This window comes from Natator depressus, chromosome 1 (assembly GCF_965152275.1).
Source record: "Natator depressus isolate rNatDep1 chromosome 1, rNatDep2.hap1, whole genome shotgun sequence".
NCBI lineage: Eukaryota > Metazoa > Chordata > Testudines > Cheloniidae > Natator > Natator depressus.
In genome coordinates, this window is record NC_134234.1 from 244,624,196 (window position 1) to 244,639,722 (window position 15,527).

General features: G+C 40.2%; 1 protein-coding gene across 6 annotated transcripts in view; it reads right to left on the bottom strand.

Annotated features, from left to right (window-relative positions):
• DGKI (diacylglycerol kinase iota) overlaps positions 1-15,527 on the bottom strand; it is a 286,887-nt gene that overhangs the window by 175,403 nt on the left and 95,957 nt on the right. For all 6 annotated transcript variants that reach the window (XM_074939900.1, XM_074939905.1, XM_074939893.1 and 3 more), the window contains exon 2: positions 10,838-10,946. In XM_074939900.1, the coding sequence (XP_074796001.1) occupies positions 10,838-10,946 (109 nt within the window). The remainder of the gene's footprint in view (positions 1-10,837; positions 10,947-15,527) is intronic.

A 15,527-nucleotide genomic window follows, 5' to 3' on the forward strand; every position in this document is an offset into this window, starting at 1 on the left:
TGGCTGAGGTGAGTACAGTATGTTAAAGAATTTGAACGCTAGCTTAAATTAAAAACGACGATGATTAACTCATCATCGCTTGTGATCTAAGCCACAAGTTTAGTGGTCTCAACCTAGAACCAGTCAAATACTTTTCCACAACACAAAACCATCACACTGTGTGTCATAATTGGCCATCCCTCTCACAAGAAGCCTGTGGTAGAATGATAGGGGTGCCGTAGGTCAGGACCAATGTTCATTGACAGAGCTGTTTGGAGGAACTTTGCCTAGCACCTGCCCACACTATGCCTAGGTTAAACAGTACCATCAGTTCCTCACTTTCATCAGTATGAAATTTACCACTATATTTAAAATAAAAATTAACATAAAAGAAGCTAAAGACAATGTTATTGATTTTATTAATTGCAGACTAGAGAACCAGCCCAGGAAGTGCCAACTATCATATTCAATGTAACTGCAGCGGTATTTAGATAGGAGCTCTGAACAAATCATTTCTACCTGAGTACATACCACCATTCTCATGAAAAATGCCATTGGAATGTTAATGGCCAGAAGTAAAGATCTTGGGTTTACATCTGAAGAATGCCACCTCCTGCTGGCTATAGAAAGATTCCAGTTTCCATCCTAATGTGATACTAGCTTAATAGCAAAAATAAAATGCTGTACGTGCAATATTTGAGCTAAGTGAATAAGCAAGAATCTTGCTCTACTAGAATTAAAGCACAATGGAAAATGCTTTGCCAGTCTCTGACATTTGATTCCCACACTGCAGAAGTCACAAATGATGTTGCTTTCCAATTAGATGGTGTCCGACAACAGGATGCTTCCAGCAATTCGGGTCAAAATCCTTTATTTTAAATAGCACTGACAGTTTTCAATACGATGAGATAAAAGTTACTTCTCTCTCACATAAGTATATTTCAGGTAAGGCTTTTTAATAGGAAAAGGTAGCAGGCATAGTTTCTTTGAGTTCTGCAATAGAAATGCATTCACAATAACTAGATCAATATAATTAGCATTTAAAAATTGCAAGTAGAAAATTGGTACCTATCCGAACCATGGTGCCAATTTACAAGAAGTCATCAGGTCACAATCCAGAAAAGGCAGTGTGGGAAAGGAAAAATAAGGTATTTTTACAGTGACAGATCTGTATGTCCATATTTCGCTGCATAAACCAGAAATAAGCAGCCTAAGAGTGACCAAAAAACTCCTCCCAATTATATCAGACTTGGTACTGTCCCTAATAGGGGACTGAATTAGGACTCAGGTTCTATTCTTGATTCTGCCACTGACCTGCTGTCTGAGCTTGGGCAAGTCACTTCCCCTCCCTGTGCCTCTGTTTGCCCTCCCACCTTTTGTCTGTCTCGTCCATGTAAACTGTAAGCTCTTTGGGGCTTGAATTATGTGTTTGTACAGTGCCTAGCACAACAGGGCCCCAACCTTAGTTAAGGCATCTAAGTGCTATAGTGCAAATATGAATAATAAAGATGACTTTTCAAGACCTGAGCTCTCTTAGGAACTAATCATGCTTTCCTTACTCATATGAGCAATTTTACTGAATCCATCTAATTTTTCTCCAAATTCACCCTCACAGTAAAGCTGTAGTCTACAGGAAACATGGTAGCCAGAACTGTCGAACAGGTTTTTATAGTACTGGGAAAACAGTCATTTGAAAGCCCAGTCACCATCATCCAATGCCTGAAATTCTAATTTCCTGCCCATTTTATCAGGTGCTAAATGGAACAGTGGGACAAAGAAGCAGATGGGTCTTCCTCTGTCCTAAGTTGTTTGAGTGGGACACAAGACAATGTTCAAGTACGACACCTTCCCTGTTAAAATAACCAGTGGTTAACAACATATAATGGCTCATAATACTACCTAGTGCTTAATCATGTAGATTATAAAGGAAGTCCGTTTGGAACAATCAGTTTGGGAAGCTAAGCAAAAAAGCACACAGATCCTGAGTCCTGATTTCTAATCAGGAATCAAAATTCCCTAAAAAGAAACAGAACAGATTAAAAGTCCCTCTATTCACGTCATGTTTCTCCATGACTTTCCATTCAAGGTTTCTAAAGATAAGGTGGCCTATTTTCATAACCCAGTTTATACCAAATTAGATTTTGTTCTCTGTTGTTCCTGAATGGATCATACATTCATAGGGCCTGGTTTTCCATCAGAAGTTTGAATAAAACAAATCTGTACTCTGCTACCCTTTTGGGCCTGTGTTACGCAGGTCAGCAGAGATGATCACTGTGGCACCTTCTGGCCTTAACATCTATGGGCCAGATTCTCTGTGACCCTGCACCTAGTAATTTACACCAGTACAAAAAAAGGACATAAAATTTTACCATTCTCATCTGGTAGCATTTACACCCATTTTGCACTCACTTCCCTCTGGTGTAAATTACTCCAGGATAGAGCTGGTCAAAACTTGGAATTTCCATTCTGAGGAAAATTCTGACATTTGAATATTTCCTTCAGTCACAAATCAAAATGAAAAAAAATGTCATGGTGGAAATATTGTATCACCTTATCAAAAGGCCTTGGCCCAAAAAGGTTGAAGCACTTTGGCTTCATAGTTTCTGCTTTTATATTTTACTACACTTTATGATGCAGACCATTATACAATATCATAAAAGTTGAAACTATAGGTGCTTTGACCTTATTGAAGCAAAACTTTTTGATAATTTTTCATCAAAAAGTTTGAGGACTTTGATACAGCCCCACAAAACATTTCAATTCCATCAGTATTTCTCGATGGAAAAACATTCCATCAGAAAATATTCAACCAGTCTTACTCCACAAGGTGGGGGACAACAGAAAATCAGACCCAAAGATTTTAAGACCAGATGGTGCCGCTAAGGCATCTAGTCTGACATGCTGCATAACATGGGACCTAAAGGGTGGCAGAGTCCAAATAATTATATCTATATTTCTGATGCATAGATAGTTTTCTGCTGGAGACTGAGTTGGGCGGAGTTTTAATTAATACTTTCGCTGGTTACATTGTTTTGCGCTTGCTGGTGGAATTGTTCATGGGCAGCGATTTCCTGTGTATCAGGAAAATAATGGAATAAGGCAAGTACAAATCCCACCTACAATTTGGGAAAAGCCAGAAACTCCTCCTGCTCAATATTTTGCAGTATAAGAGAAAACAAAATATAAAAAAAGTTACGAGACAGTCTTTTTAGCACTATCGTGAATGTAACTTGTAGCTGCTATGATTGCACTTGTAAATTGAGACACATCTCCTCCCTGAAGCAGAAGCAGCTGCCGTTATGTGTTCAGATCCAGGCTGCTATAGAGGTGACACGAACACTGTGCTCTCTCAGATGGAGACTTTCCATTTGTTTGGTCTTGTTTTGTTACTGACTTAATATAAAACAAAGTTCTTTTTGGTATATGATTTCTCTTTGGGTATGGGAAAACAAAACACACACTGCCCCAATTTGAGAAGAAATTAATATCCCCAGAATGGAATTTAGGGGCAATTGTAATTACTTGTGTTTGACCACAACTAGCTGTGCATATTTCTCAGATTGTTAAATTTGGTTTCTCCTTTAAGAAGTGCCCCAGCCTAGTTCAAAGCCAACCAGATTTAGTGAAGCCCTTTGGTCCTCTCATATGTGACAGCTCTGCAAGCTGCAGTCAGAGTGGTTTGAAACACAATGCAAACTAACCTGGATAATTTAATTTAGAGTGACAAGCAGCCATGGATATTCAGCCAATCAGATCACCCAGTTGGCTGAACATTCCAATTTCAAATGAGATCTAGCATGACTTGTAGCAGAAAGGAAGGATCTTTCCATAATTCCTGTCATGGAGAGACCTTTTCAAAATTATATATGAAAGGATTTTTAAATAAACCATTTAAAAGAGGGAAAACTTTCAAACATGCCAGGCTAAGATATTAATCCAATTACCACATCCACCTGTGGTGACAGCAAGCAATAAACATACAATTATGGTCAGTGAATAATACGTGTTGCTCTAAATTATATAACAACAATTCTGTACTATTACCACCTTTAAGTTACATACTCTCAACCCTAATACATACTCTCAACCCTAATTCCAGTTTAATGCCATTTATTTGGGAATTTTCTTGTTTGTTTGTTTTTAATATTTAAAAATACATTCATACTAAACAAGAAGCCCAAAGAGATGAAACCATGTGATATTTCTAATAATTTGAAGATATGCAGTATCAACTTTATACCACTCTCTCTTTTAAATTTTAACTCTTAGGGTCAGATTCACTGGTAGGCTGCTTCATCCAGCTCTGGAACAAAGCTGCCACTGCACATGAGCTAATTTCCCCCTCTTTTCTGTCTCCTACATCTGTCTGCATGCACGCACATGCCCCTCTACCCCTCCTTTCCAATCCCCTGTACACATACACATCAGTTTACCTTCCCTACTCCCCCAGTTGAGTATATCTAGTGCAATAGGTAGTTTTTTAAATACATTTTCAAAATAGCCAATTCTGCCATTATTCTTAATAACAAAGTTTACGTTGGCAGAAGCTGCATAATAACCTTTTTCTAAAGAGAGGAATGAGCTCAAACTGCCCACACTAAGCTGGTGATTCCCTGTGCTGTCAGATATGCCATTATCTTAGTTGAGGGTAGCTTGGCTTCACTCCTGTTGTGAGCAATGGAAGACAATAGCCATTTTGAAAGGGAGCACTTTCCTGAAGGGCAGCTGTAGTCTGAGTGCCCCTGAAGACAATGGAAGGTAGAACCCATTTTGAAAGAGTCCAGTCCTTCATGGAATTCTCTAGGAAGAACATTATGTGTCACAGAATCATAGACATGCAGAGCTGGAAGGGACCTCAAGAGGTCATCAAATCCAGTGCCCCCATGCTGAGACGGGACCCAGTAAACCTTGACCATTGCTGACAGGTATTTCTCCAACCTGTTCTTCAATCCTCCAATAATGGAGATTCCACAACCTCCCTTGGAAACCTATTCCAGAACTTAAATACCCTTATGCTTAGAAAGCTTTTCCTAATATCTAACCTACACCTCCCTTGTTGCACATTAAGCCAATTACTTCTTGCCCTTCCTTCAGAAGACATGGAGAACAACTGATCACAGTGCTCTGTGTAACAGCGTTTAACGTATTTGAAGACTCTTATCATGCTCCCCCCCTCAGTCTTCTTTTCTCAAGATTAAACATGTTTCATTTTTTTCAACCTTTCCACATAGGTCAGGTTTTCTAAATCTTTTATCATTTTTGTTGTTCTCCTCTGGACTCATCGATTTATCCACATCTTTACAAAAGTGTGGCGCCCAGAATTGGAGACAGTACTCTAGCTGAGGCCTCACAAGTGCCAAGTACAGCAGAACAATAACCTCCTGTGTATTACATGTGACACTTCTGTTAATACACCCCAGAATGATATTAGCCTTTTTCACAACTGTATCATATTGTTGACTTATACTCAGTTTGTTATCCACTATAACCAGAGAACCCTTTCAGCAGTACTCCCATCTAGACAGTTACTCCCTATTTTGTATTCATGCATTTGATTTTTCCTTCCTAATTGTAGTGTTTTACACTTGTCTTGATTGAATTTCATCTTGTTGATTTCGACCAATTGTCCAATTTGTCAAGGTCATTTTGAATTCTAATCCCGCCCTCCAAAGTGCTTGCAACCGCTCCCCATTTGGTGTCATCCGCAAACATTATAAGCACACTCTCCACTCTATTATCCAAATCTTTAACAAAAATATTGACTAGTACTGGACCCAGGACTGACCCCTGAAGGATCCCACTAGACACACTCTCCCAGTTTGACAGCAAACCATTGATAACGATGAGTATGGTCTTTCAACCAGTTATGCACCCACCTTATAGTCATTTCATCTAGACCACATTTCGCTAGTTTGCTTATGAGAATGTCATGTGGGATGGTGTCAAAAGCTTTACTACAATCCAGGTATAGCACATCAGCTGCTTCCCCCCCAGCCACTAGGTCAGTAACACTGTCCAAGAAGGAAAGTAGGATGGTTTGGCATGATTTGTTCTTGACAACTCCATGCTGGCTATTTCTTATAACTATATTATCCTCTATGTGCTTACAAATTGATTGTTTAATAATTTCTTCCAGTATCTTTCCAGGTATCAAAGTTATACTAACTGGTATATAATTCCCTGGGTCCTCTTTGGTCCCCTTTTTAAAAATAGGTACTATGTTTACCCTTCTCCAGTGTTCTGGGACCTCACCCATCCTTCACGACTTCTTGAAGATAATTGCTAATGGTTCCAAGATTGCTTCAGCTAGTTCTTTAAGTACCCTAGGATGAATTTCATCAGGCCCTGCTGACTTGAATACGTCTAACTTATCTAAATATCTTTAACCTGTACTTTCCCTATTTTGACTGATGCAAAATAGGCATTAAACATTTCAGTCTTCTTGATGTCATCAGTCATTGGCTCTCCTTCCCTGCTAAATAGAGGACTGTCACTTTCCTTCATCTTTCTCTTGCTCCTAACGTATTTACAGAACCTCCTCTTATTGCCTTTTATGTCCCTTACTAGATTTGACTCATTTTGTGCCTTAGCCTTTCTGGTTTTGTCCCTTCATGCTTGTGTTCTTCTTTTGTACTCCTCCTTAGCAATTCATCCATGTGTCCATTTTCTGTAAGATACCTTTTTGATTTTCAGGTAATTAAACAGCACCTAAAGGACACACATTGGCCTCTTCCTGTTGGGACAGTTTGTAGTTGAGCCTTTTATATTGTCTCCTTGAGAAATGCTAGCTCTCCTGAACTCCTTTATCCCATAGATTTTCTTCTCATGGGACCCTACCTACCAGTTCTCTGAGTTTATTAACATCTGCTTTTTTTTTTAAAGTCCTTTGTCCTTATTCTGCTGCTCTCACTCCTTCTTTTCCTTAGAATCATCAAATCTATCATTTCATGATCACTTTCACCCAAATTGTGACCCCCTTCAGTTTTGCAACCGATTCTGCCTTGTTGATCAGAATCAAGTCTAAAATGCTGAAAGAGAAACAGCAAAAAATAATTGCTCATCCTAAAAAATGTCTTCAAATACAGGCTATACACAATCTCAGTGATTTTTAACTATATGGGAAGACTGGATTCACTACTACTTCCTGATGTGAGAGCTGAAGAAGCAGCTAGCTAAACCACGCTCCACTTTTTAAAAGGGGTAGTGACATAGCCACATGCAAGGATTCCCCCTACTCATGAGCCTCTGATGATGTATGTCTCTTCCCATCTGCAGACTCAATTCCCAACTACAAGACTTCGTTTTGCAGAAACGTTAATAGGAAGAGACATCATTCAGTGTACAAAGTAACGGAGTATATGAAACGATGATTTACAAGGGAGACCATAGACATGGAAAAGAAAAGCATTCATCTGGATTAACGTTGTTGTGACAAGTCAATACCAGTGGGATTAGAGTTGATACACTACATTTTATGTATATATAAATGTAGAATATCAATATATACAAATATACACACATATTTCAATCCATTGTTCTTTAAGGTAAGGAGCCAATAGCTCTGGCTAGAACCACATACCAAAAAGAGGCAGAGTATGATGGAAGCATACAGATTCACATGTATGGGTGTAAATACAGCCAATGGGCAATATGGACACCCTTATGGAAAAGTCCTATATAACTGAATAGGGAAAATAACTTTTTTATACTTTTTTAAACATCTAAAACTCTTAATTAAATTGTATAGTCTTACCAAACAATCCTGTATGGGCAGTTAAAAACAGAAGCCTATGAAATGATACCATCCTCTATTATATTACATTGGTTTTTAGAATAATTTCAACAGAAACCTATTTCTATTGAATAGAATCCTACATGTTTCATTCCTATTAACTTCTACAGGACCTTTCCACAAGACTGTATAACATAGCCAGAGGGTTATAATAGTTTCACTCTAAAGAACACTCAACGAACTCCATAGGTCTATATAAATTGTCCATTCACAGAATGTACACGAGGGTCCAATCCTGAATTTTGCTACTTCAAAGGATACAAAAGTGGACCCTATATATCTATAAGTCCTTCCAACTTCCCCTTTAAAGGATGTGTATCATACAATCAAAGGCCAAAAGAGTGTTCCTTCAAAGAACATATATCATAGATCTATACACTACATATTACTAATTATTATTATTATTATTATTATTATTTATTGTATTACCACAGTGCCTAGGAGTCCTAGTCATGGAGTAGGACTCCAAATAGAACAAAAAGACAGTCACTGCCCCCAAAGAACTTACAATCTAAGTATAGACAAGAGACAACAGATGGATAAACAGACAGGGGAGTACAAAGAAACAATGTTGGCCAACATGATAGCCAGTCATATCAGCATATTGTCAATTTTTGTAGGAATCATAGAAAAGGGACGTTTTAAGGAACCTGTTGAAGGAGCATACTGAATTCATTTTGTGGATGTTCATATGGAACTCCTCCCAAGCGTGTGGGATAGCATGGGAGAATGCACAGAGGTGCTCATTTGAAAATCTAATAAGTGGACAATGGAGGCTGGTATCATGCATGCATGGTACCAGGCATGGGCTGATCGGAAGCAGGAGTCACATACAAGTCACACTTTAGCAACCTAAGGACCCCCACTTTTATTTCAATTTTTCTCAGACTCCCCAAGCCCCTGCTCAGCCGCATGCCCCTCCCCCACTCTACCCTGTCCCTCAAGGCCCCACCCCACCCCTGCCCCTCCTCTTCCCCATCTCTTTCCGCCCCCTACCCCGAGGTCACCCCATCCCTGCTCTTCCCTCTCCCTCCTAGCGCCTCCTGCATGCCGGGAAATAGCTGTTCCATGGTGTGCAGGAAGCACTGGGAGGGAGAGGGAGGAGTTGATCAGCAAGGCCAATGGCCCCAACATGATTCCAGCCCCTTCCCCAAGCACACTCTGTCCCCACTCCTCACCCTCCCTCCCAACGCCTCCTGCATGCCATGGAACAGCTGTTCTCCAGTGTGCAGGAGGCAATGGGAGGGAGGGAGGAGAAGGAGTTGATCAGCGGGGCCGGCGGACCCCCTGGAGTACCCTCATGGACCCCCGGGGGTCCATGGACCCCAGTTTGAGAAACACTGCCCTACTGGAAGAATACACACCACACATCTTTAGGGAAGGGCATACTGCACATTGCTCTATGGCTATAAAAGCAGCTCCTCAGTGGGTATACAGGTTACAGCAGTGCTGCAAAAAGATTTCACTATGTTAGAGAGAAGCCAAAGGGTAGCAAGTTATAAAAAGTTTAGAAAATGTGACTAACGAAAGTGAGGTTAAGCTATGAATTTATACATCTGTGGGGAAGAAAAGAAAACCTCAGGAGCAATACCTTGCTCTTATATAGCACTGGTCATCAGCAGATCTCAAAGGTCAGCATTATTATTTACGTATGGGGAAACTGAGGCACACAGAGGTGAAGCAAATTGCCTAAAGTCACCCAATAGGCCACTGGCAAAGCTAAGAATAGAACTCAGGTTTCTTGAGACCCAGTCAAGTGCTCTATCCACCAGGCCACCCTGCCCTCCAAATGTGACACTGACAATAACTAGCAAGGAATTAACAAAAAATGAAGGGCGTGAGCAGGGAATTATTTTCAGCCATCATTGTGGACACATTAAGGAAGGAAACATTTATGCTACAAATTTAGGCTGCACTTTTTGGGCATGATGTCAGTCAGACATTGGAATAACCTGCCACAGGAGGTCAATGAATCACCTGCACTGGAAGTTCTAAAGGAAAGTCAAGACAGAACCAACAGGGATGCTGTAGGAATCTATTAATATTATCTTGCAGATAAAGAAATAGATTAAATATCAACATGTCCTTTCCAACCCTAATACAAATTAATCCAAATACTCCGTCAAAGAATTTACTGTACATACCATATCCCTCGGGTTGTATGAGTTCCCCTTGACAGATGGGCAGTGCACTTCTATATAGGTTATATAAGAAACTACTTGGGAGGATATACATTGTACAGTGCCGTTTTTGAAAAGTGCAAGTAGTTGTATTAGGCTATGATTTAGCAAGGTACTTAATTGAGTTTTTGCCTAACCTGAAGCACATGAGCAGTGCCACTGACTTCAATGGGAAACTCTCATGCTTAAAGACAGACGTGTTTAAATATCTTCCTGAATCGGGGACTATGTTTCCTCTGGAGCAGGATTTAGGTTTTGTAAGGCCAATCCTTTTGGGATCCACACAGGATCTCTGAAACGGAGAGGACTGAACTTTTTTTAATACTCCTCTCTGCACTCTATTATAAATTCATAGATTTTAAGGTTAGATGGGACCATTGCAATCATCTAGTCTGACCTCCCGTATTACACAGGCTACCAAAAAAATTCAGCCAGTGATTCCTGCTTCAGGCCAGACAACAGTAGCTGAGGCAGAGCGTATCACTTAGAAAGACATCCCGTCTTTATTTAAAGATTGTCTTGACCTAAATCACAAAACAACTTCAAAAGGAAATAAAATCTCTCTAATACACCTATAGTTGTCATCTTAGGGCTTGATCCTGCAAGATGCTGAGCACTCAAGCATGTAATTTTGCTGGACTGGTGCTAAACTTTAAACATATGCAGTCCCATTGACTCTGATAGGACTTTTCATGTGCTTACGTGCTTTGCTGGATAGATGCCAGAGCTCTCTGCACCTTCCAGGATCAAGCTCATAGTGAGCAGAGCTAACACCCAACCCTGTTACATGCACCTTTACCTATCCATGTAAAAAATGAAGGTTAGAGGGAACAAGGGCAGGAGATGTTATTTAGATAAATTGCCATGATTAAAAATAAACACCTACACTCCATTCTAGTGTTGTTCTTGGCTCCTTCCCTGGCCCATTGGAGATTGCGATGTTGAGGGAGTGCAGAGGAGCCAGATGCTGGAGGCCTGACCTGGAGATTGCTTTCCTGCAAGATGAGAAGAAAAAACAAAAACAAAACAACAGCACTCTTTTTTTTGTCTGGAAAATCAGCAGAGGCAGCACAGCTGTAAATTTCAGTTTGGTGGGAACAGTGCTAGGAGGTTATATTATGCTGTAAAGAGCCAGAGGAGCAGGTAAGGGGCGAAGGAAAATCAGAAAGGGTGTGAGAAGAATGCAAAAGCAGCTTAGGAGAGAAATAAAGTAAGTTTGATAACTGAAAAGTACTGTTTAATACAGATCAGTTACCCTTCTAGACCCAAGCATAAAGGGAAAAATCCATTGGCCAAATTTAGCCTTCTGCACTCATTGAAATACTCCTATTCTTTACTTCAGGGCTGTTGGGCTCATTGTATTGGCAACTCAAATGAAGATGTGAGTTGCTTTTATTGAAAGGGGGAAGGAAGGTCTTCAAAAAGGAAGAAAACACCCTGTTTGCTTTACTCAGACAGCTTGCCATCTGAAAAAGAAACTCCACTTAAACAACAGAAAACCTAACACAGAAAACTGAGATAACCCTTGGGATCAGGAAAGGTTCACATGTTGTCCCTTTTTCGGTGAGCTCCGCCAGGGATATACTCCAGTTTCTTTCCCCGTTCACTTCACTTCCATCTCTTTGGGGCCCATGTGACCGAAATTCTCTTAGGAGGGATAGCATTCCCTGCAAAGGCCACAAATGTTATTCAAAGCATCAGCCAAAGACACTCCCAGACTCCCAGGGCTGAGTGCTCTTCCACCATGCACTCCCCAGCCCCTGCCAGAGCAGCAAGTAAGATCAGCCCTGAACTTTGATCCCTCAAGTGGAAGCACATGCTATCAGAATACCAGGCTGCTCCAGGACTTAGGCTTCTTAAAGCTATAGGGCTGCAAAAATCAGGACAGCATGGCCTGATTGGTGACAACCAAAAAAATCTTACAAGTTCTTTCTTCAGCGGTCAGTGCTATGAGGTGGGAGTGTGTTGAGGGGAATTCCTTTCTTTTCGCAAGCCTAACACATACCTTTCTCCCTCCCTCCCTGGAAATGAAATGACAATCTGTTTTTGCAAAGCGCTTTTCTGCAATAACACTCCCATCATACTATAGCTATTTATAGGCTTGCCTAAGCATACAAATATCCCAAGGCAACTTACAATAAAGGTCAACAGAGCCAACGACGACAATCCAGCTCAGCCTTACGCTAAATTAATTTCTTTACTGCCCTGTAAACATAGAGTGCACTGTATGTCAATAGAAGAGGAGCTCAGAGCCCTCAACACTTTCAGTGCATGTCCTGGAAATCAGGTAGGGTGAGAGGAAAATTATAAATCTTCCCCTCCTCCCACATCCTCAGACTGATACCCTATTCTGTTGGTACTATCTCATTTAATGAACACACTGTACATTTATAGTTTCCAGTCCCTATCCCTCATGCCACTGAATGTTGGCATAAAAGGAAATTTTAAAAATGTTTTACCTTAGACTAAATATGGGCGGGATCCTGAGGGAAGAAGCTCTCAACAGCTGGCAGAAGCATTATGAGAGAATGATTTAGTAGCTAGCTAGGCACCTGTGCAATGCACATTACCATGGTGTGGTCAATAGACCATAATCTGTCCTTTATGAGGACCAAAGGAAGTCTGGAGACTGAGGACCTGTAAAGAGCTAATTTCACACTACAGCAAACTTTACAATGTAAAATACAATATATGAATATTTATACATAAAGTAGTTTCCAGTATGTGGCCAGTCTCTCTCGATATTCCTTTTGGTACCATTTTGGTTATTAGTGCTTGGCAGAGAGCCATTGCCCAGCATCATCTTCTTGATCTTGCCACAAACCCAGTCCTGTATTTATGGCATCACAATCTCTTGTTGGAAATGAGTGAGGTATTACAATTTCTGCATTGTATCAATAAGGGCAATAACAATCGTAATCTAGTGGCTGCTTGAACTTGAAGTCACAATGATTGGAGTAAGTTTCTACGTTACACAAAAAAGGTGTGGAGAGGAGGGTCTGAATCACAAGTAAAAGTATTTACAATTAATTATTTCATGAAAATGGCAAACTTTGCCAGCAATATTATTCACAGAATATTATTTGCTGAACTATAGAGTTATTGAATAATAAATGCAAATTATTTGCATCTGCTGAATTTAAACATGTCTAAATTTGCAAAATATATTACAGGCAACAAATTATTTGACCCGCACTAGAGATAAGGCCTCCAGTGGGAAGATGAATTCAACAGAGACTTAAAAAGTAAATATGCCTAATGAATGGCCACAGACTTCCCAATGTCAGGCCTTGGATACAATTTAAAGCCAGGATTACATTTGCACAAACCTTTTGTAACAAAACCTGAGATTCGGCCCATGCTCCCTGAAAGGTTAGCTGAGGTTGGTGAGACTTTGGGGGGAAACTTGGCTGAGTTTTATGCCTCCCTCCCCATACCTACCAATGATGGATTTATGAGTTTGGCTGGAAAGCATACAAAACACAGTCACTATGATGATGTTTTTCATATTTGTTGGAACACAAAACCTTAAAATAATCCCATGTGTTGCAAGCCCATACAAACCATAACAGCCCATCAATCCCAACACAAGCTAAAAATACTAAGTGTAGTACAAACTCTTGTCAGAACACTGCTGTGAGAGGTAAGAGATATGGAGTGCCAGAGCAGACTGAACTGAGTTGGAGAAGGTCTATATTGCAAAGACACATACCAAAGAGAGAAAAACAAAGGCCACATCAGAGAGAAAATAATTTCGTGTTCTGATTTAAATGAAAAAAAGGTTACATGGCAGCCATCCCGGAAAGAAAGAATCTGGAGGAAAATGCAAAGTGGATAAAGTAATGGATTCTATAACCAGGTGAATGACTCAGATTGTTCTAAGTAGTTCATTAGAGCAACTGTGACTTTTCAGGCAGAAAGGTAACATTAATTACTTTCTGTTATTTTTTCCAGCTAAGTGTCCTGAGCGTGTGTGGCAGCAAAAGACTCACCATGCAGCCTTTACCCACGAAGCAAAAGTAATCACATTATGAGAAAGTAATAGAAAAATGTATCTGTGTTTAGCTATAAATTTCCTTTCCTCAAAGTAATAAGGTCCATAGATCCATACAATGGGTATGTCAGCTGGCTTACAGCTTGGTGGCAGAACCGGACCAGCCAGTCACTGGCAGCAGGGGCATGCTCCACCTCCATAAAGTTCTGATCTGTGGACCTTAACTCAATGAAAAATGAGCAATATTTTGCTGATTACTTTTTAGATTACTAGTAATTTGTATTAGAGTGCATCAATGCACTTATAACAAAATCTCTGGGGTATATGGATAGCATTGCATATACCATGTAGAAAGTAGTCTGATACTAATTCCACAGTTTATACCATTGAGAAAATACTGGAACAGTCCAGCTAACCAATCTTGGAAACTCAAAGAATTCTGACATTCAAGTTTAATAACTGCATATTTTAAACAGCATTACATTTTCTTCTGCATTTCACTGAGAAGTCAGGCGAGACTCAAAGGATACATATTTGATTAGGGGGAATTTGAATTTATATGCCAGGTCTTGATTTTACTGAACTTCTTCACTCCACCCTGGGCAAATAAAAATCCGCAAACAAGCTGTTTAGAGTGCAGCAAAATGCCTAAATCCCCAAGAACCACAAAAAGGTAATTAATCGATGTTATTCTTCTCATGAAAGAATTCCCTTGGTGTTAAAAACACCTATCTGGAAAAGAAAGGATACTTTAGTACTGCACATATTTAACAGACCATAATTATTTTGTTTTGTCACTTGTGTTTAGTGTGCAATCTAGCTAGCTGCAAAAGTGTACAAGTTTTTATTACAGGTAAAATACATCCTTTTGGAAGTAGGGGCACCTTCTGAGTTTAATGCTCACAAACTGGGGGGGAAATGCAGAGCTAACACAATAATCCCCAAAACACATAAGGCCACACATCGTCATCACCACCCTGCAAGTCCAGGGCGGATCCTGTTTCTGTGGATGTGTATGGTGTATACCCACACAAGCTGGTGCTAGTGAAAATCATGGACAAATCGCTTTGGCTAACCTCTAGCATGGTTTAAGCTTTCAGCACTCAGCTCTGCCAACATGATGTGCAGCACCCCCACTCCCTTCTGGTCTAACCCTGGACTCCACAAGTGTATTATTCTCATTCTCAGTATCCCTATTACAACCCCATCTCTCTCCTGTGCGTCTGACGAGACACTGCTAATCTGGCAGTTCATGTCCGCGAAAGATTAACCAGGAGACAGACACATTTCCACTTGTCTAATTTAGGATTTGAAGTAGGAAATCCAAAGGGGAAAGGTTACTACAGTAACTGCATTCTACAAACAGCCTCCAAAATCTCTGTTCTATTGTTTGGCTGGTACTGATCCTATGAAAAACCAGATACCACTATCTCTGTGAATGAATCAATTTTGAAAAAGCAATACCCAGGAATATCTTGACTGAAAATGTGAGGCAATGTGATAGGAATGCTAAAGACCAGGGGTAGGCAACCTGTGGCACGCGTGCCAAAGGCAGCACATGAGTTGATTTTCAGCGGCACTC